The sequence below is a fragment of the Sebastes fasciatus genome, chromosome 9, assembly GCF_043250625.1.
Source record: "Sebastes fasciatus isolate fSebFas1 chromosome 9, fSebFas1.pri, whole genome shotgun sequence".
Lineage (NCBI taxonomy): Eukaryota > Metazoa > Chordata > Actinopteri > Perciformes > Sebastidae > Sebastes > Sebastes fasciatus.
The window spans coordinates 35,609,642-35,632,492 of NC_133803.1; the positions used below are offsets into that span (position 1 = coordinate 35,609,642).

General features: G+C 42.5%; 1 protein-coding gene across 1 annotated transcript; it reads left to right on the forward strand.

Moving 5' to 3' along the window:
* Nucleotides 1-2,576: 2,576 nt before the first annotated feature.
* On the forward strand, nucleotides 2,577-10,000 carry fbxo5 (F-box protein 5). Its single transcript, XM_074647427.1, has 6 exons — nucleotides 2,577-2,765; nucleotides 6,598-7,209; nucleotides 7,731-7,901; nucleotides 8,327-8,417; nucleotides 8,526-8,753; nucleotides 9,494-10,000. Exons 2-6 carry the CDS (start codon nucleotides 6,644-6,646, stop codon nucleotides 9,755-9,757), a joined length of 1,320 nt encoding a protein of 439 aa, XP_074503528.1. The 5' UTR covers nucleotides 2,577-2,765; nucleotides 6,598-6,643; the 3' UTR covers nucleotides 9,758-10,000.
* Nucleotides 10,001-22,851: the final 12,851 nt, after the last annotated feature.

Below are 22,851 nucleotides of genomic sequence, written 5' to 3' on the forward strand. Positions count from 1 at the left end.
TGCTGGGATCATCATTTAATTAGCATTATTAGCACTTCAGTATGTAAAGATGTTAAGTATCAGGGCTCAGAAGATGACCTCCACTCCTCTACATACACAAATGTGTTGCTGCCTGTCTGTCACTGTAGCCTCAAATAGATTATCTTTTAAATTCCCTTTTCAATTGTGTACATTGAACATCAATATAGACCTATATATATATATATATATATGTGTATATATATATATATATATGCATGTATTTACACAACTTCTTTCGATGTCTCCATTAGAGTTTTACAACTAAAACTAATCTACAAATTCTTGCCTACTAAGAGAATGCTAAAAAAAGGGGCATCCAACAATGTGACTTCTGTAGATTGTGTGAGGAGGAAGAGGAGGAAGAGGAAGAAGAGGAGGAAGAGGAGGAAGAGGAAGAAGAGGAGGAAGAGGAGGAAGAAGAGGAAGAGGAAGAAGAGGAAGAAGAGGAGGAAGAGGAGGAAGAAGAGGAAGAGGAGGAAGAGGAGGAAGAGGAGGAGGAGGAGGAAGAGGAGGAAGAGGAAGAAGAGGAGGAAGAGGAGGAAGAAGAGGAAGAGGAGGAAGAGGAGGAAGAGGAGGAAGAGGAGGAAGAGGAGGAAGAAGAGGAAGAGGACGAGGAAGAAGAGGAGGAAGAGGAGGAAGAAGAAGAAGAGGAGGAAGAGGAGGAAGAAGAGGAAGAGGAGGAAGAGGAGGAAGAGGAGTCAGACATTCATTTATTTTGGTATTGTAAGGAAGTTGCATTATTTTGGATTAAAGTTGAAAAGTGTATCTCAGTTTACAAATCCAATTTCTATAGTTTTCCTTTATCCATAATGTTTGGTGATTTAAGGGATGATGAAGAAGGAAACGACCTGAACATCATCATCATCATTATGATGATGGGGAAAGCATTTATATATTTAAATCTATAAAAACACAGCAGTTAAACACTGAACGTTTCAAAATGTTGTTGAAGCATCAGTGGGTTCTTGAGAGGGATGTTAACAGGAATAAAGAACAGAATATGTAATTTTTGAGCGTGGGTGGGATACTTTGAGTCAGGGTGAAGATTGGAGTTAAACAAAAATTAATAAATAAATAATGTTAATAAAGGTCAACTAAAGGGATGTAAATATGTCCTTTTTTGTCTCTATAATAGAATAGATAATTGTGTAAGCGAATGTGCCTAAGACATGTATATGAATGTGTGTGTAGATATAGATATATGTATATATGTATTTATATATGAGGTTGGTTGTATGTATATGAAGATATGTTTTATGTTTTTTTGTTTATATATGTTGTTACAGCTGCCTGTATGTCGCTTTACAAGTATGTGTATGTATTCCTTTAACCTTGCATAAATAAAATAAATAAATAAATAAAACAAATATAGGCCTATATGCTACTGAGAAATCCCTAATGTTTTAGTTATGAGGTGGGTAAGGATCTGGCCCCTTTGTCGTCTTTGCCTGTAAAGCACAACAAACATCATTAAGTGAAAAGTTGAGAGTGAGACACAGAAAGTATCTTACTGTATCCAAACTGAACTACCGCATCCTGCACCTCCCCCCCAACTTCCACCTGGTTTCAGTGAAAGAGCCACTTCACACATTCCAGACGGAGGTGTGAACTGGACTGGGATGTGAATGGCTGCAGTCTATTGGTCCTTTTCTTCAAACAGTGGGACTCCTGACAGAAGTTAGAAGTGGACCTGCAGCTAAACAAAGAGCTGAAACTCGTTCTAGAGCACCAGAAAGTCAAGAGGAGTATGCAGATTATAATCCTCTGTGGTTGATCAGAAACCCCCTTTACACCATGTCACATCGTTCTCACATTATACTTTCTGCTCTACTCTGCTCCTCTATAGACTGGTTTCACTGTATTCTACCAACAATGTACAGCTTTATTCTGTACTTTAGTCTATTTAAAAAACTCTCTACTTCAGTTCTCATCCTGTATTACATTCCATATCTGAATCCCCTGGTCTCTACTGTATATCTCCTATATTTGATTATCCAGCACTTTAGCACTTTTTACACTATATTCACATTTTGAATGGTCCCGTTGTTAACAGTTTTCTTCATCTCCTGGTAGTTTATATCTGGTATATATATTTATTTATTATTATATTTATATATAATATTTATATATTTTTTTCTCTCTTTTTCTTCCTAGTCCTCATTACAAAATAAAATGAAATGAAATATGTATAAAACAAAACAGAGAGAATAAATAAAGTAAAGAAAGAGCAGTCGTAGTTTCAGATCTTCAGTCCTGCAGGTACAAACATCCTTATGTACTTTATTCTCTCCGTGTTTCACGTCGGATGGTAAATACACGTGGGACCACGTCGACTGCGCGCTGACGTCATCACACCAACATGAGATCTCGGCTGATGGTTTAAAGGGGGGAACGCCCTCTGAGCTCTGATTGGCCAGCTCCTTCTGCGCTGTGATTGGTTAACACACTGAGCTGTGATTGGTCAGCCCCTTCTGTGCTGTGATTGGTTAACACACTGTGCTCTGATTGGTCGGCGCCTTTTAGGCACGGATTTCAAATAGAGGCAGAAAGTGACCGCTGAACACACAGCGAACAGCTAACAGCGAACAGCTAGCTCAGGTAGATGACCGCTGATCAGAGAGAGCTTTAGAACAGGAGGAGAAGAGCTGAACACACAGCGAACAGCTAACAGCGAACAGCTAGCTCAGCGGCTAAAGGAGGGAAACAAGAGTCTGCTCTGGATCAGCATCACTAACTAACAGAAGGTAAGAGACTAAACTACACAGGTTAGCATCGTTAGCTAACAGATGCTAACAGAAGTCACATTAAATGTGTTCACTATCTACTCCATAGACCTCCACAGAGTGTTCACTATCTACTCCATAGACCTCCACAGAGTGTTCACTATCTACTCCATAGACCTCCACAGAGTGTTCACTATCTACTCCATAGACCTCCACAGAGTGTTCACTATCTACTCCATAGACCTCCACAGATACACGATGACCTGTTCTATCTATCATGTTAGCAGGAGGCTACATGCTGTCTAGTTGGTCAGCTGTTTGTAATTAACTCTAAATGTAACACTACTAACAATACTCCCGAGCAGAGTGTTGAGTATTGATGGTGTTTGTAGCGTTCAGAGCTGCTTCATTCAGTCAGTTAGCTGCAGGCGGTTAATCCGCTCAGATTAACCTGTAATGTTTATTATTAACCTGTTAATGTGCTCACATCATGTCCCCTCATGTATATTATAACATAACCCAGTGACTTCACATGGAAACACAGATAACTGAGTCTGTGTCTGCAGGTCACCGGCTAGTTCGGTTAGCAGCTCCGTGTAGCGGGTAAACACAGCTCCGTTACTATAAGAGCTTAATGTTAACATGAAGTATCGACCTGTTAATGTGCTCACATCATGTCCCCTCATGTTTATTATAACATAACCCAGTGACTTCACATGGAAACACAGTAACCTGGTCTCTGAGTCTCTGCAGGTCACCGACACGTTTCCCACCAAATCAGCTGCCTCGCGCCAAAATCAATTATTCAAATATATATATATATATATGACAGAAGAGTCAACAACTACATTTAGAGTTTATGTTAACAGTTTAATAGCATTATAGTCAATATGTCATTAATGTCTTTCATGTCAGGAACAGTTTCCCTCCATTAGTAGTAAGATAAGATAAACTGAGCTGGATCACATGTAGAGAAGATCTGCTGCACAGTCCCATTAAAACCACTAACACCAGCTCTGTTACCTGCTTTAATCCACATTAAAACCACTAACACCAGCTCTGTGTTACCTGCTTTAATCCACATTAAAACCACTAACACCAGCTCTGTTTTACCTGCTTTAATCCACATTAAAACCACTAACACCAGCTCTGTTACCTGCTTTAATCCACATTAAAACCACTAACACCAGCTCTGTTTTACCTGCTTTAATCCACATTAAAACCACTAACACCAGCTCTGTTTTACCTGCTTTAATCCACATTAAAACCACTAACACCAGCTCTGTTACCTGCTTTAATCCACATTAAAACCACCAACACCAGCTCTGTTACCTGCTTTAATCCACATTAAAACCACTAACACCAGCTCTGTTACCTGCTTTAATCCACATTAAAACCACCAACACCAGCTCTGTTACCTGCTTTAATCCACATTAAAACCACTAACACCAGCTCTGTGTTACCTGCTTTAATCCACATTAAAACCACCAACACCAGCTCTGTGTTACCTGCTTTCTCTGTGTTACCGGCTTTAATCCACATGAAAACCACTAACTACCAGCTCTGTGTTACCTGCTTTAATCCACATTAAAACCACCAACACCAGCTCTGTGTTACTGTCTTTAATCCACATTACTATCCAGCTCTGTGTTACCTGCTTTAATCCACATTAAAACCACCAACACAGCTCTGTGTACCTGCTTTAATCCACATTAAAACCACTAACACCAGCTCTGTGTTACCTGCTTTAATCCACATTAAAACCACTAACACCAGCTCTGTGTTACCTGCTTTAATCCACATTAAAACCACTAACACCAGCTCTGTGTTACCTGCTTTAATCCACATTAAAACCACTAACACCAGCTCTGTTTACCTGCTTTAATCCACATTAAAACCACCAACACCAGCTCTGTGTTACCTGCTTTAATCCACATTAAAACCACTAACACCAGCTCTGTGTTACCTGCTTTAATCCACATTAAAACCACTAACACCAGCTCTGTGTTACCTGCTTTAATCCACATTAAAACCACTAACACCAGCTCTGTGTTACCTGCTTTAATCCACATTAAAACCACTAACACCAGCTCTGTGTTACCTGCTTTAATCCACATTAAAACCACTAACACCAGCTCTGTGTTACCTGCTTTAATCCACATTAAAACCACTAACACCAGCTCTGTGTTACCTGCTTTAATCCACATTAAAAACCACTAACACCAGCTCGTGTTACCTGCTTTAATCCACATTAAAACCACCAACACCAGCTCTGTGTTACCTGCTTTAATCCACATTAAAACCACTAACACCAGCTCTGTGTTACCTGCTTTAATCCACATTAAAACCAACCAGCTCAGTTTTACCTGCTTTAATCACATAACCAACACCAGCTCTGTGTTACCTGCTTTAATCCACATTAAAACCACCAACACCAGCTCTGTGTTACCTGCTTTAATCCACATTAAAACCACTAACACCAGCTCTGTGTTACCTGCTTTAATCCACATTAAAACCACCAACACCAGCTCTGTGTTACCTGCTTTAATCCACATTAAAACCACTAACACCAGCTCTGTGTTACCTGCTTTAATCCACATTAAAACCACTAACACCAGCTCTGTGTTACCTGCTTTAATCCACATTAAAACCACCAACACCAGCTCTGTGTTACCTGCTTTAATCCACATTAAAACCACTAACACCAGCTCTGTGTTACCTGCTTTAATCCACATTAAAACCACTAACACCAGCTCTGTGTTACCTGCTTTAATCCACATTAAAACCACTAACACCAGCTCTGTGTTACCTGCTTTAATCCACATTAAAACCACTAACACCAGCTCTGTTACCTGCTTTAATCCACATTAAAACCACCAACACCAGCTCTGTGTTACCTGCTTTAATCCACATTAAAACCACTAACACCAGCTCTGTGTTACCTGCTTTAATCCACATTAAAACCACTAACACCAGCTCTGTTTTACCTGCTTTAATCCACATTAAAACCACTAACACCAGCTCTGTTTTACCTGCTTTAATCCACATTAAAACCACTAACACCAGCTCTGTGTTACCTGCTTTAATCCACATTAAAACCACTAACACCAGCTCTGTGTTACCTGCTTTAATCCACATTAAAACCACTAACACCAGCTCTGTGTTACCTGCTTTAATCCACATTAAAACCACCAACACCAGCTCTGTGTTACCTGCTTTAATCCACATTAAAACCACTAACACCAGCTCTGTGTTACCTGCTTTAATCCACATTAAAACCACTAACACCAGCTCTGTTTTACCTGCTTTAATCCACATTAAAACCACTAACACCAGCTCTGTGTTACCTGCTTTAATCCACATTAAAACCACCAACACCAGCTCTGTGTTACCTGCTTTAATCCACATTAAAACCACTAACACCAGCTCTGTGTTACCTGCTTTAATCCACATTAAAACCACTAACACCAGCTCTGTGTTACCTGCTTTAATCCACATTAAAACCACTAACACCAGCTCTGTGTTACCTGCTTTAATCCACATTAAAACCACTAACACCAGCTCTGTTTTACCTGCTTTAATCCACATTAAAACCACTAACACCAGCTCTGTGTTACCTGCTTTAATCCACATTAAAACCACCAACACCAGCTCTGTTACCTGCTTTAATCCACATTAAAAACCTATTAAAGGGAGATTTGACAAGTATTTAATACTCTTATCAAAATGGGAGTGGACAAAATCTACTTGCTTTATGCAAATGTATGTATATATTTATTATTGGAAATCAATTAACAACACAAAACACATTTAAAACCTAACACCAGCTCCTGTTTTCTCTTCTCTTGTCCAGAAATCTACAGACTGCACAGTGTATGTTTTACTGTTAGAAAGTCATCATGAAAGTCCCTCGCTCCGAAGCTGCCATGGCCAACAGTGTGGAGAAAAGCTATGCTGCTGCAGAGTCCAGGATGTTACACCTTAAAGCTTCCCCAGTGAAAGAACCCCCACCACCCATCAAACCTGCAGGATTGACCAGTGTGTTGTTCTCTCTCAACAACACCACCAGAGCAGTCCACAACAAGGAGAACAGCACTGGCAGGGAGCATGACAAGACTGTGGATGAGGCGTTTGAGGACAGCGGCTATCTGTCTCTGCACAACAGTCAGATTGATGATCATCATGTGGATGAAGATGATGAACATGTCCAGGGAAAACCCACCGTGACCTTGCTGCCTTCTGCTGCCACTACACATCAAGACAAAACGCCAAACAATTCTCCCTCCAAATGTCAAGGGAGGACAGACTGTAACCGTCCAACCTCCACTCCTGTGGATCGTCCTAAGAGGAGAACAGCAGTGTCGTCCACCCCGTCCGACCATCACGACGACCCCAACCTGCCCATACTGAAGTTCCAGCGGGCTGTGTGTGAAGAGCTGGCCAAGAGCTATCGGAGGAATAAGAGGTAGGATTACATTCTCATATTGTGACTTTTACTTCCTCCTGTTGTGCACAGACGCACAAAAGTTGTACACCCGAGGTGGTAAGTAACCAGTTCTTGGTCAGTGCCTGTTCACGTCTGGAAATGTTAGTTAAAAAGCGAGCAGCAGCATTTTGCACAAGTTGGAGGCACGCGAGGGAAGACTGGTTGAGACCAACATACAGTGCATCACATTAATCAAGTCTCGAGCGAATAAAAGCGTGAACTGCCTTCTCAAGATCGTGCCATCATTGTCTTATATCCAATGAAACCATGTTAAGGGTTAGGACCAGAACCATAAACATCCAATATTCCCTCTTGTAAAACATCGGCAGACAAATGCCTGAGATCCATTTTGGGGTCTCATTTCATCAGGTTATTCTCAGGACAGCGTAGCTCCACAACAACAACTAAGTTCAGGTTTGATTCCTTGTTTCAGTTCTTAATTAGACTATAAAATGTTCAGTAAATAACTGATTTATGTTTTCCTGTCGTTGTTGTCTCAGGTACGACTGGAGCATCGTCACAAAGGTAGCAGAGGATCATCTCTTGGATCGGGTGATCGGAGGCCAGATGGGCCTGGAGTACGTCGACGTGTTTTCATGTCTGCTCGCCAGGAACATGAGAAACATCCTGACCAACATCCTGTCCCTGCTGGGAGACATGGACCTCATCAGGTAAACTACAACATGCTTCCCTGTGTGGACAGAGAGAGGGGGGGGGGGTTCATATTCACAAGGGATGACTGATGGGCTGGTCTGGTTCTGCTTCAAGGGCGATAAAGTTGTGTTTTATCAGTCTGCCTAACAACAAACACAACAAGCTGTAAAACTATTTTATATCTTTAAGGAAACACGTCGGGTTACATCAGGAATAAATGCTGTTTTACCCCAAAGTTGATCCTTTATCAGCAGAAGTTACAGGTAGCTCAGATTAAAGAAGAGCATTGAACCTGTTCTCACATATTCTGAGAGGTTCTTTTTAAAATGTGTATGGAAGTAAAAGTTAACAGAGTTTTAATGAAGAGAATATTTTCTCTTCTTAGTTACTGCTTTTCTTCTCGTCTATATTCATCATGTGTTCACGTTTTCTCTCCTCACAGCTGTAAGAAAGTGAGCAGGACATGGAGGAGGATCATCTGTGAGGATACAGCAGCTCTGAGCAGGAGTCAAAGAGCCGAGCAGGCACTCAGGGTGAGGAAACGCACACACACACACACACACACACACACGTGTGCTCACTGAGTTGTCTGAAACTCTTTCATGTTCTGACTTGTCACCGTTTATATTTGTTTTCTTTAGGGGTCGAGTAGCTCTCTGAGACAGAAGGGTTGTGGTCTGACTAGAGACGTAGCGGTGTCCAGGGTGGTGCTGTCCTGCATGCAGACCCTGGCCTCCTCAAGTACTCCATCATCTTCATCCTCCTCTTCCTCATCCACCCCGAGCTGCAGGGTCAACAGACGGACTGCTGTCTCTCAGAAGGGCAGCACGCCCAAACCCCAATGTACACGCTTCAATGAATACATGAAGGTGAGCCTCGATGATTATTCACATTATTGGTCTTTAAAACATCAGAAAACGGTGAAAATGTCTCATCAGATTCTCCTGAATCCAACGATGACGTCAACAAACGTCTTGTTCTGTTTGACCCAACAGTCCAAACATATTAAATGGACTGTACTGTGAGAACCTGGAACCATTAAAAGTTTAGCATTTTTAAGTGAAAGTTTAAAAAAAGGACTTTAAATAGTTTTCTATGAATCGTCTGGTTGCTGCAGCCCTGCTGGTATAAAGTAGTGATGTTATGTGTGGAGACTTTGGAGCGAGTGTCGAGTAATCCAGGAAGTTTACTGCATATCGAGGCTCATATCGTTTAGACCAAACACATTCACTGTCCTCTGAAATCAGATTCACGCCATGGAAGATGGCATTTCATTCTTTGGACTTTAACTAGAGCTGCAACGATTAATCGATTAGTTGTGAACTGTTAACTCCCTCTCCCTAACTCGCCCACTATTTTGATCGATTTGAGTCATTTTTTTTAAAGAAAAATAAAAGGTCAAAACTGATAGCAGCTTCTTAAACGTGAATATTTTCTGGTTTCTTTCCTCCTCTGGGACAGTCATCTTGGGCTCTAGGAAACATTGATCAACACCCTTTTCTGACATTTTATAGACCAAACAACTAATCGATTAATCAACAATGAAAGTATTTCCCTGCAGCCCTGACTTTAACAAACATTCATGTTATCTTCTTCTTCCTCCGTCCAGGCCGCCAGCAGTCTGAAGCAGCACGAGTCTCTGCGTCCCTGCAAACGCTGCGGCTCACCAGCGACGCACCTGGCCGAGGTCCAGAGGGCCACGTGCACGCGCCTCAACTGTGGCTTCGACTTCTGCACTCACTGCCGGGAGGCCTTCCACGGCTCGACCCCCTGCAGGGTGGTGCAGCCCCGGCTCTGCTTCCCCACCGCCAACACCATCATCCCGATCATCCCGGGCAGCGCTCGCAGCAAGAGGAACATCCGGCGCCTGTGACGGCGCTCTACTGAGGTTTTATTATTATTCACTGGATGTTTTAACTCTCTCTGGACCGGCCTCCCGCCACGGCTCAGAGCGTTTTACAGCTTTGTTACCTGCAGAACGACTGAATGAACTCACTGAAGCACTTGTTGAACACTGCTGGGACAATCAAACCAGGAAGTGTCACCAGGCGTCTGACTGTTGAACGCTGCTTCAACAATCAACCAGGAAGTGTCACCAGGCGTCTGACTGTTGAACGCTGCTTCAACAATCAACCAGGAAGTGTCACCAGGCGTCTGACTGTTGTCGTCTGTGAGCGACCAACACTTCTGACGCCAAAAAAAAGAAACTGCGACGCTTTAAATTGTACAATTTTTATCATGTTTTAAAACTAAATGGATGTAAATATATTGTATTGTTACTTTTTAAATAGTTTTGTATATTTCTTTTAAATAAATGTTGATCCAGAAGAGGACTGTAAATGTTCATATTTCCTGTAAATAGACGTTTCATAAAACTCATCTCGTGTTTTTGTGGTTTTTCTTCCTGCAGCCTCGACTTCAGTTTGAAATATAGTGGGAAAAACAAACATGAAGATATGATTTTACCATAAGAAGTGATAAATATCTCTAGTAATTAACTACTATAGGTTATAATGCTGAATATTTTCAGAAATTAGACTTGATGCCATTTTAATACAGCGGAGGAAAAAGTAGATTCTCGTTGGTTATTATAAACTTTGTAATATATAATTCTTTGCTTTATTTCCAACACATTCTTGTAGGTATTTCATCTTTGCAGTTTAAGAATGTATAATATTAAACATAACATTTTAACTTAGATTATAAACAGGATATCACCAGATGAATCTATGATGAAAGAACAGTTTGCCGCCTCGAGGAGCAACTTGTTCCACAATAAGTGAAGTGATTTATTCCTTTGCATTTTTAATAGTTTAGATGTTATGGTAAAATGGAATTGCTTTCATACATCTCTTTTCTAGTCTTCTGACCACTCAAAGCTCTTTACACTACATGTCAGTATTCACCCATTCACACACACATTCATACACTGATGGCAGAGGCTACTAAGGTGCCAACTTTGCCCATCAGGATCTAATCTAAATACTCATTCACACACCGATGGCTCTGCCTCCGGGAGCAATTTGGGGTTAAGTGTCTTGCTCAAGAACACATAGACATGTGACCCGGAGCAGCCGGGGATCGAACCAACGACCTTCATTCAACAGCCATTAAAAAAATCCATTTTCACCAGCTTGTATGAATTCATGAACAGACATTCAGTATATACTGTATACTGAATATATACTGTATATATATACATATATATACAGTATATATATAATAGTCATGTCTTTATTTTCTCCAGCAGATGGCAGCCTTGTTTCCTCCTCGTCTTCTTCTGACTCACCTTTTCTTTCAGAGTATTTCTGAAGAAATACACATGATTTATCTGTTCTAAATGAACCTTAAAGGGAGATCAGTCCAGTATTTAATCCTCTTATCAACATGGGAGTGGACTAATATGCTGCTTTATGTAAATGTATGTATATATTTATTATTGTAAGTTAATGAACAACACAAAACAATGACAGATCTTGTCCAGAAAGCCTCATCTGGAGGTCAGAGGTCAAATCACAAGTTGCATTAAAGAAATTAGTGGCATTAAAACTAATTTGCGTTTACGCATTATCATGTTTTACCGCCATGTTTCTACAGTAGCCCCGAACAGACAAACCAAACTCTGACTCCAGAGAGACACTTTCATGTTTCTACGTTACCTGGAGGCCTCCGTAGTTCTCCGTAGTTCTCCAACACGCTGGTGAAACTGCGGTGGTACCGACAGTCACCGTCTGACTTCCACGTTGCTCCTAAAGTAGTGTTATTATGGTATGGATGGCCTCTGAGCGAGGAGAACGGCGTTATCACGGTTTTGTGCTCGCCGGCTCACGTTAGTCTTAGACAGGAAGGAGTGAGTGGAGGGCAACTCAGCTGGATGCAATCTGCAACCACACCACTAGATGCCACCAAATCCTCCACGCTGTCCCTTTAAACTACATTTTCAGGGAATTATTTCAGTGTTACAAGTCTTCTATTTAACTTGGTGAAGTCACTGAAACACCTGTCAGCCGCTGCTGCTGCATCTGTTCATCTGCTTTGTTTTAAATGTTCTTCCAATAAATTGTGGAACCAGAGTCTGAACATTACAGTGAATCTAGCACGATGTCCCTGATGAGGAATTCAACACTAAACGTTGTTCACATTATGATTGATGAACCACTCTTTTCTTATTATTCTTATTATAGCAGTGGTTGTGCACGTTGTGCTTTTATTGTGCTTTATAATGATTCCTAATGAGTGGCATCAACTTGTGATTTATTTTCATACTAAAACAAACCACAAAGTGTTCTAGTGTCATCATTTATCATCAGTTTGCTCTGATTTTGAGAGATTCACATGATGCATCCCTGAGAATCTGACCTGGAGCTCGATGGAAAACACCCGTTTATAACAAACACTCATCATCTTATGAAAATATAAAAATAGCCTCCAACAGTTTCCCCTTAAAGAGGAAGTCTGGCTTCAATCAGTCGTCTCCTGTTTGGGAGAGTTGTGAAGCTGCGAATAGCATCACTGACATTAGACAGTTACCTCTGACATTTGCAGGACTGTGTGTGTGTGTGTGTGTGTGTGTGTGTTTTGTTGTGATGACGCATATAAACATCAGCTTTCATCCATGTGCACGAGAATCGTGTCTGTTCAGCCGGACGTCCTGTGACGTGGATCATCCCTCAAAGAGCAACTCGACCTGCAGCAGCTGTTTCAGCACGTTTCACTCAGATGTTGTTAGAGATCACCGTTAAAAACCACCACATGTCGGCTCTGCACATTATACTGTATAGGTTAGACCAGAGGTCAGGGGTCAGGGGTCAGGGGTTAGGGGTCGGCAGCCTTTACTATCAGAAGAGCCATAATGTGTCTGGAGCCACAAAACATGTGATCATTGTGATGAAGGTAACACAGTTTATAGTCTAAGTATATAGTATATCAGTCTAATGCAGTGAGGGCCGAAGAGACAATGTACTACGGAGTATTAGGACCACATTGAGGGAAACAACATCTGAGATTTACACAATAAAGTCATAACTTTACGAGATATGAGTTCTGATAATCACATGCAGTTTTGACTTCTCTGACCGGCTATCTAGCCACTAAAAGGTCTACATGTAAGAGAACGTCACGATGAAGGAGCTAAACGGAGTTTTCTGTGGAACGTCAGAGCTGCTGATTAATCTGTGCTTTGGCCTTTTCCTCCCTCAGAGACTCAGGATCATTTATCTGGCAGATTTATTGATCGGCTGCTGCAGCGAGACACAATCAGGACCGCTGCTAATTGAAAAAGTCGTTAGAGCTGCAGGCTGCCATGTAGGTGTGTGTGTGTGCGTGTGAGTGAGTGTGTGTTAAACAGGTGCTTCACAGAATGCAGGACATCCTGTCACCTATAATTAAATATTGTAAATTAGTTCTTTATGTCAGTATTTTGTGTGTTTTTTCATTCTTTTCTGTCACCGTTCTTCGTGTTTTATCTGCATGGAGGACGGAAAAATAAATAAATAAATAAATATGTCTTTAAATGCAGCAAAAATAATATTAAATATAAAACTAGCCATTAATTAATTGATAAAATGTGATATAGTTATTATTTATTTCTGTTTTAATTTGCTTCTTTATTTGTTTATCGTAGTATTAATTCCCTTATTTATTTATTAATTCCACTGTTTAAATTTCCTTTTTATTTATTTATTTTGATTAATTTTTAAATTCATTAAAATGTATTTTAACATTTATTATTTATCTATTTTCTAATTTATTTTTAATTATATATATTGTATTTCATTTGTATTGTTTTAAAATGTATTTATTTATTTATTGATCCATGCATGCATAAATGTCCATGATTTTCTCTTTGTATTTCATCCCTTATTTATTTCCCCAGACATATTTATTTCTGTATTCTGTTCTTTTTACATTTCTTTATGTCTTTCTGCCTCATTAACACACTAAATGGTGTCTGCTTCTGCTAATGTCATATTTTTCAATGAATTAATGGCAGCATTTATTTTTTTATTTATTTTCTGCTACATTTAATGACATCTTTATTTATTTATTTATTTATTGAGTCACTTATTTATTTATTTATTTTGTCTGGTTCCGTCCTCCAGATATCTGCTCGTCCTTTTTAAGTTCACTCTTTTATTTATTTATTTATTTTTCATAAATGGCTCATTGCAGCCCGAGGATACATAGAAGGGTGGGGGGGAGGTGGTTGGTGTGTGACGGGGCAACGTCCGGACCACGTCGTGATCTGAGTGTGTTCTTCAGGTTGATGATGTTGATGCGCAGTGACTTCCTGCATGTCACCAAAGCTGAACTGTAAAAGCCCCGAAACGAAGCTGTCAGTCAGTCGAGGGAAATGAAGCAGGAAGTGAATCGAATCTGAGTCGAGGAGGAAGAAGTGAAGCCCGGCTGCTGACTTTATGTTTTTAATTTAAAGAAGGACACGTAGACGGCTGAGATGTGAGAGCACTTAGAGTTTATTGGCTGTTGGGAAAGTGTGCGTTCTCTTTTCAGTCACATCCAGCTCCGTGTTCCTGCATCTCACACGGATCGTTTGGTCCAATCCACCGTCACACACAGAAAGCTGCACTCTTCAGCTGCACTTCCACTTTATTACAACTTCAGTCTTATTTCTGTAGGTTTGGACTTTGTCCCGGTTCAACTTTGGCCTTCAGCCAGTGCCTAATTAACCCAGTAGGGGGCCCCGGGGCTAATATGAGCTATGGGGCCCATATTCACCATCCCAGCATAATATCAACTGAATATGAATGTTATTATAACTAGATGTTCACACAGGGCTCCTCTACAGCAGATAAAAAGGCCCTGACACACCGAGCACCAAGCACCAAGCACCAGGCCGTCGGTCGGTATAGTTTTTTCGGCGTGTCCTGCAGCGTCGGCTCTAGTCGGCCCGTGTCGGCTCTAGTCGGCCCGTGTCGACCCGTGTCGGCTCTAGTCGGCCCGTGTCGGCCCGTGTCGGCTCTAGTCGGCCCGTGTCGGCCCGTGTCGGCTCTAGTCGGCCCGTGTCGGCTCTAGTCGGCCAGTGTCGGCTCTAGTCGGCCCGTGTCGGCCCGTGTCGGCCCGTGTCGGAGGCGTTTTGGCTGATCCAGCAGGTTGAATCGCCGGTGGAGCTCATCGGTGAGAGAAATCACTCTGATTGGTTCAGCTTCAACAAATCAGATGCGGATGTTCTCATGTTTCATCTTCATCTTCATCTGATCGTTCACAGCGTCATGAACATCTGGAATGAAGCTAAGTGGTGAGTGAGAGTGGTGTGGAAATGGTTCATGTTCGTATCATAACAACAGCTTGTATATCCGCCGTCCTCGCTCTTCCTGTTTCCCTTTCTGAATGACGGATACAGACTACCGCCGCCTGCTGGTCTGCAGAGTTATTTCCTCTCACGGAGGTGCAGAACGTACGTGGTAGCCGGCCGTCGGCCTCTGCGGCGTGTTCGAGTGCAACTTTTTGGCCGAGACAAAGGCGTCACAATTGTCGGCCTTTGTCGCTGCAGGTTCTGATGTCTGGTCTGGTGTGTCTGGGCCTGGCTCCTACTGGACCAGCTCACTTTATACCACCACGGTGCATTTAAGGTGCATATTACCAAACTAATTTGTAATCCAGCATCCAAACAGTTTTCCTGTTCAATCAGGGATCATTGATGACATTTTGTGTGTGCTCCAAAAAGGGAGCTTGGCGTCGGGGTGCAGCATCGCCCTGTCGGGGTTTCTTTTACAACAATGACCGGCTCGCTGTACATTATCCCTTATTTACTCATATATACATTTATATAAGGGGTTTGAGTAAAACACCTCCGACGGTCTCACAGCTTGTGTTTCTTGCCCTGTCTGACTTCATTTCAGCCATGTTGAACTGTTCCCTAATTGAGTTGCAAAGTCCCCACTGTGGGACTAATAAAGGAATATCTTATCTTAACGTAATCAATGCAATACAACGGCCAAAGCTATGAAAATAAGACCCAGTCTGTAATAAATAAGAATGATTTTAGCTGATTAAAAAATATATTCAAATACTTTTATCCATAATGGATCATTTCTCTCCAGCACAAAGACATCGGTAAGATTGACATTTCATTTTCATTTGTGCAGCTCTGCAGCCTCGGCATGTAAAATCTGTTGAATTCTTTCAGTCTGTATGAGGCATTATACAGTATATATATATATATATATATATATATATATATATATATATATATTAGAGATGTATGAGAATATAAGAGTAAGGCTCTTCATTTAGGAGTCATGTATCTGTAGATGTATACGGTCGTCTGAAGCAGAAGAACTTGTCTTTCAATGTAGAACGAAGAGCTCAGCAAGCACACGCACACACACACACACACGCACATACACACATACACATACATGCACATACATGTACACGCACATGCACGGTGCCTGGTGTTAAAAGGCTGCAGCCCTCCCTCCATCTATTTTTACTCTGTGTGGTCCATTAAGATCAGCAGTGATGAGAGTTAATGAGTGAAGCCTCTCCACAGAGCAGCCGGTAATCACACACGCACACACACGCACGCACGCACGCGCACACACACACACACACACACACACACACACACACACACACACACACACAGTATTGAGTCAAACCTGCCTCAGTCTGGGACAATCAATTAAATGTGTGCACACAAGGACATTTTCTTTAAATTCAGGAATATACTGTATCTATCTATCTATCCATCTATCTATCTATCTACACCATGCAGACACCATGCAGTCACCATGCAAACACTGTGCAGTCACCATGCAGACACCATGCAGACACCATGCAGTCACCATGCAAACACTGTGCAGTCACCATGCAGACACCATGCAGACACTATGCAGTCACCATGCAGACACCATGCAGTCACCATGCAGACACAATGCAGTCACCATGCAGACACCATGCAGACACCATGCAGACACCATGCAGACACCATGCAGACACCATGCAGTCACCATGCAGACACCATGCAGACACCATGCAGTCACCATGCAGACACAATGCAGTCACCATGCAGACACCATGCAGACACCATGCAGACACCATGCAGTCACCATGCAGACACCATGCAGACACCATGCAGACACCATGCAGTCACCATGCAGACACCATGCAGTCACCATGCAGACACCATGCAGTCACCATGCAAACACTGTGCAGTCACCATGCAGACACCATGCAGACACCATGCAGTCACCATGCAGACACCATGCAGTCACCATGCAGACACCATGCAGTCACCATGCAGACACCATGCAGACACCATGCAGTCACCATGCAGACACTATGCAGTCACCATGCAGTCACCATGCAGACACCATGCAGTCACCATGCAGACACCATGCAGTCACCATGCAGACACCATGCAGTCACCATGCAAACACTGTGCAGTCACCATGCAGTCACCATGCAGACACCATGCAGTCACCATGCAGACACCATGCAGTCACCATGCAGACACCATGCAGTCACCATGCAAACACCATGCAGACACCATGCAGACACCATGCAGTCACCATGCAGACACCATGCAGACACTATGCAGTCACCATGCAGACACCATGCAGACACCATGCAGTCACCATGCAGACACCATGCAGTCACCATGCAGACACCATGCAGTCACCATGCAGACACCATGCAGTCACCATGCAGACACCATGCAGTCACCATGCAAACACTGTGCAGACACCATGCAGTCACCATGCAGACACCATGCAGTCACCATGCAGACACCATGCAGTCACCATGCAGACACCATGCAGACACCATGCAGTCACCATGCAGACACCATGCAGTCACAATGCAGTCACCATGCAGACACCCTGCAGACACCATGCAGTCACCATGCAGTCACCATGCAGACACCATGCAGTCACCATGCAGTCACCATGCAGACACCCTGCAGACACCATGCAGTCACCGTGCAGACACCGTGCAGTCACCGTGCAGACACCGTGCAGACACCGTGCAGTCACCATGCAGACACCCTGCAGTCACCATGCAGTCACCAGGCAGACACCGTGCAGACACCGTGCAGTCACCGTGCAGACACCGTGCAGTCACCGTATAGACAGCGTGCAGACACCATGCAGTCATGTGACCAGGTCTTCCTCCTCCAAATGACAGTTAAATTCAGTTAAAATGTGATTGCTCATTCCTCTCCGTTGTGACTCACTTTGTTTAGTGTGTGTCATAAACGGCAGCGGATATTTGACTCATAAATGTCATAAGCAATGTTCTGCAGGGCTGGACTCGGATCAGAACATCTTATAATTAGTAGCCGACTAGTAGCCGAGTCACAGACTTCACTGATTCAGCATTCGCTCGTATCGATCTCACAGTTTCCAATCAGACGGTTTGATTTCACAGTTTGATTTCCCACGAGGTGAAACAGACGGAAACACTTCATTTTACAGGTCCGCAAATTTCATGGTAATCAGGTGATAATTAGCAAGTAACCTATTTGAAATGTCTTTGGAATTACTGCCAAATTACCCCAAAATGTACCTCAAAATGTATGGAAAATGACGTTATTATAAATATTATTTAATAATGATATGCTGCAATAGCATCTAATGGTTAGAATAGGGCCCCTAGTGACTGATTGTCTATCAGATGTAACCTGTCAGCTGACGTCATCATTCAGGTTATTAAGACATTTATTATTATCTATTTATCAGCACACATGGAAATAAAGCAGATCAAATCACTTTGTATTCTTTTCCTGGAATGTATTAAATAAATAAATTACCAGCTATTGGGAAATAGTGGAATATAATTATTAAATAATGTTTATAATAAAGTAATTTTCCATACATTTTGAGGTAATATGAATGTATACTTATAAGCGTAATGCTTTAATACTTCTTGGGACTAAACTGGCCTTTTTACTTTATAAAAGTACTTTAAGTTTAAGAACAGTTGAGTACACAACTAGTTTACATTTAAGTCTTATTTTGTACTGCAACTATACTATAAGTATACAGATAGTTTACTAGTTGTATACTTGTAAGTGTACTACTTCAATACTTCTAAATTAGTTTATAAAAGTATACTTGAAGTGTGAGTATTGTACTGAAAGTTTACTAGTTATATACTGGTAGCCAACTTTATAGTTTATGAAAGTACACTTTAAAGTTACTCTCAAAAACTACTGGTTTAATAGTTTTTATACACTACAAGTATACTAACTTATAATTAGTATAAGCCAAGTGTACTTAGACTTGTATCTTCTCTTATTTTAAGTTTAAAAGTAGTATACTAACAGCAGACTAGAATAAAGGTCTTTCTGGTATGAGGGTTATTAAAGACAGAAAACATGAAACCATTTTTAATGGTTCATTAAACTGTGAAGAGCAGGACAGGAATCTTTCACCAGCCGTCTCTGGTCTCTGGTGGACACGTCGTCCTGCAGCGGAGCCGTTACAGAGAGGTGGACACGTCGTCCTGCAGTGGAGCCGTTACAGAGAGGTGGACACGTCGTCCTGCAGCGGAGCCGTTACAGAGAGGTGGACACGTCGTCCTGCAGTGGAGCCGTTACAGAGAGGTGGACACGTCGTCCTGCAGTGGAGACGTTACAGAGAGGTGGACACGTCGTCCTGCAGTGGAGACGTTACAGAGAGGTGGACACGTCGTCCTGCAGTGGAGCCGTTACAGAGAGGTGGACACGTCGTCCTGCAGTGGAGACGTTACAGAGCAGATAGAAGTCAACAGGTGGAGGACTCAGCAGTCTGTTAAAGGTGTGAAACATGATGACATGACTGAACGTGGTCCATTCAGACATCCAGACATCACACAGCTGACCTGCTGTCCATTAGCAGGATGTCCTCTGTGACCTACTTCCACTGACGGCTGAAAGGGAACTCATTAAAGGTGTAATAGTACGTTGATGTTCAAGGCTACAGTATGGAGGGTGATAAAGGCAGGGTAGACGATGTTCTCCTGTATTCACTATCTGTTCTACTGGTTGAAATGGTCTTTACACCCCGACAGCGATCCATTACTGATGAGCTCTGAGAAAGGAGCGTTAAAGAGCCTTCATCTGTAGCTGCTGTAATCCTGTAAAAACGTCCACCAATCACTGCCTCGAGGTCCGCTCGGAAAGAACCAATCAAACGCCTCCCTGCTCGTTCGCTTCCCTTGGCGTGCACCAGCTTGAACTCAAAGCGCGTCGCCGCCGCACGTTTCCTGGTTTAGACGGAGCTCCTGAGGCCATGCTACTTTCACATGATGCTGACTTTCCAACATGGTCCACCCTATCTTTAATGAATGACGACGTAGTCGCTGTCCGTGGTGCTGAAGCTCTTGTGCTGTCCCACGATCCCTTTGGTGTGTTTCCTGTTTCCTACCGCTCATTTCTTCTTCTTCTTCTCTCTCACATTTCCATCATAAAAACGTTTACTCAAATCATCTTTGTTTCTGATTTGGAAAAAGAACGACGAAAAGCTTCTCATGGTGTAACACATGCACACTCACATGCACTGCCTTTGTTTTTAATAGTCATATTTAGTTTCTATAAGATGAAACTATATTACTGTTCATATCGTCTGTCTATTTATGGATGTGACATTAAAGGGCCTGTTAGTAAGAATCCTTAATGTGTTGTTAACAGCTTCACCTGTGTCCGTTAAGTCAACTAAAGTCAGCGTCCTGTTGCTGGCGCTTGTGCTCGCTCTACATAGACATGAAGGAGCATCGCTCAACACAGTGAGGAGACACACGTCAGCTAAAAGCACCATATCACTCTATATTTCAGCTGCTTGGCAGTAATGTTAGCTGACCAGACCAAGGTCTCTCCATGAATCAATGCTGATCCTAGTGTTGGCTTTTCCCGCCTCAGCCTCTCGACCGCGGCCGGAGGGAACGGGGGAGATGCCGGAGTTTTGGTCAGAGACGATAACGTTTCTCTCTGCGGAGCCCCGTCACTTCACAAGACACGGGAAACCTCTGTTGGTCTGGAGGAGCTGCAGCAGTTATTTCTGCACAAACGTCCACTGAACATTCACTAGATATTCTCAGAGCTAAACTAACTCTTCTGCAGTGTGGAGTGAGCAGCATGCACGTGAGAGGTGGAGAGAGAGAGAGAGAGAAGGAGCGCGGTGTGTGAGTGAAGGCAGGCAGAGGAGCAGAGGAGCAGAGGAGCAGAGACTCCGGTCCTGGAGACCAAAGCTACGGTCTCCCCCGCGTCCTCCGACCGCGGCCAACACTGTTTAACAGCTTCACCAGATACAACCAAGAGGTTTTGGTGCTTCACTGGAGTTTGTGTTGGAGTCTGAGTCTGAACAGCGGAGACACACGAGAGACCATGAGACACCGACCAGCAATGATTTATACCTGGAACAAGTTACAAACAGTCCATTTAAAGTATTTGCTGACTCTCAGACAAATCTTCCCAGGAGATGTTCAACCTGCTTCACAGGGAGAGCTGGTGAGACGGCTCAGAGATCACTTCAACTAGTTCAGATGCCAACAAGGATAAAAAAGAAAGTAGGCGTTTCTAGTCCCGTAGAAACGCCTACTTTCTTTTTTATCCTCAGTGTGAACTCAGTGTTTTCTTGTCAGTGTTACTGAACTTCACATCAGTCAGCTGAGCCCCGATGGGGAAGACGTGAAGGTCGTACTCGTATACTGTATGTCAACATGTCACATCCTTCTAGATTATCACATCCACGGCTTTTTCTCTGTTAGAAACTATGATTAGCTGACCTCGAACAGCAAGGCTTGTTTTAGAAATATTAAAGAGATGGTAAGACAATTAAAATATGTATATATTTATACAGTTCAGTTGGTGAGTTTGTATGATATTCAAACTGGTATTCTCCTCTAAACGGCCTTTTTAACACTCAGAAAGGACATCTTTTAGGGACAAAACTAAATCCTGGAGGATGTTTTGAGGCTTTCAAGAAGAAAATCGGTCAAAAGCACAATATATTAATAATATTAATAACTACACTCTAAGAAAACAATCTGTAGAAAAACAGATAATGTCCTGTTAGTTTACAGACATTTTCTTCAACCCCTAAAAAGATTAACAGTTTGTCCTCCGTACCTGTAGCCAGATATCTTTAACCTTTACATTCTGGAGGGAGAACAGACGCTAACGCTGCGTTGGTACGTTACCTGTCGGTCTCTGTGGATCACCTGAGGATAAACCTGGAGCTAACTCTACCTGACGTCCCCTGAAGTCTCAAATATAAACTTTGGTTTAAACGTAAACTACGATACCAAACTGACAGTGTGTTCCAATCCGCGTACTTCTGTACTTACACTTACTACTTTGAGTGCATAAGTGCGTTCACACTGGGAAGTACGGCAAAATGCAGTGCACTCAAAGTACCCGGATGTTGTACTCTAACGGTCAGATCGTTGAGTGAGGAACGCTGGACACTTTCCACACTCAACTGCCTCCATCTTGGCTACGTAGTGGAAGGGGCGGAGCCACGACCACTATTCAAACATCCGCAGATAACAGAATAAAACAATACGTAAACATACCGGTGCATTTTCAGCCAACAGGAGGACACGTCGTAGGCGACGACGTTGGAAACCTAATTTCCACTCTGCTTTCATTTTTTTCAGAAGATATTCTGGCGGGTAGCGAGCCGCGCTCAAATGTTGAGATCGTCATTTCCGGTCAGTGCGCCGCAGAGTATTCCATTTGAGACGATCCTACCCCGCTGAAATGTACGCACTACTCAAGTGAGTACAGAGTGCACACAGTGCACTACACTGAAGTGTACTTCTGGAAGTACGTGGATTGGAGCACACTCCTAGTCTCAAAATGAGTCATGAAAATATTCCTGCGTATCTGGTAACGTTAACGGTCAATGGAGAAAAGTTTCTACAAATCCAAAATTGAAGTTAAACTTTGCCGTGTGTGATGGTCTCTGCCTCTTCCAACTTTGGCGCTAGCCGAGGTTTGTGTTCCCACAATGCAATGCGGTTTTT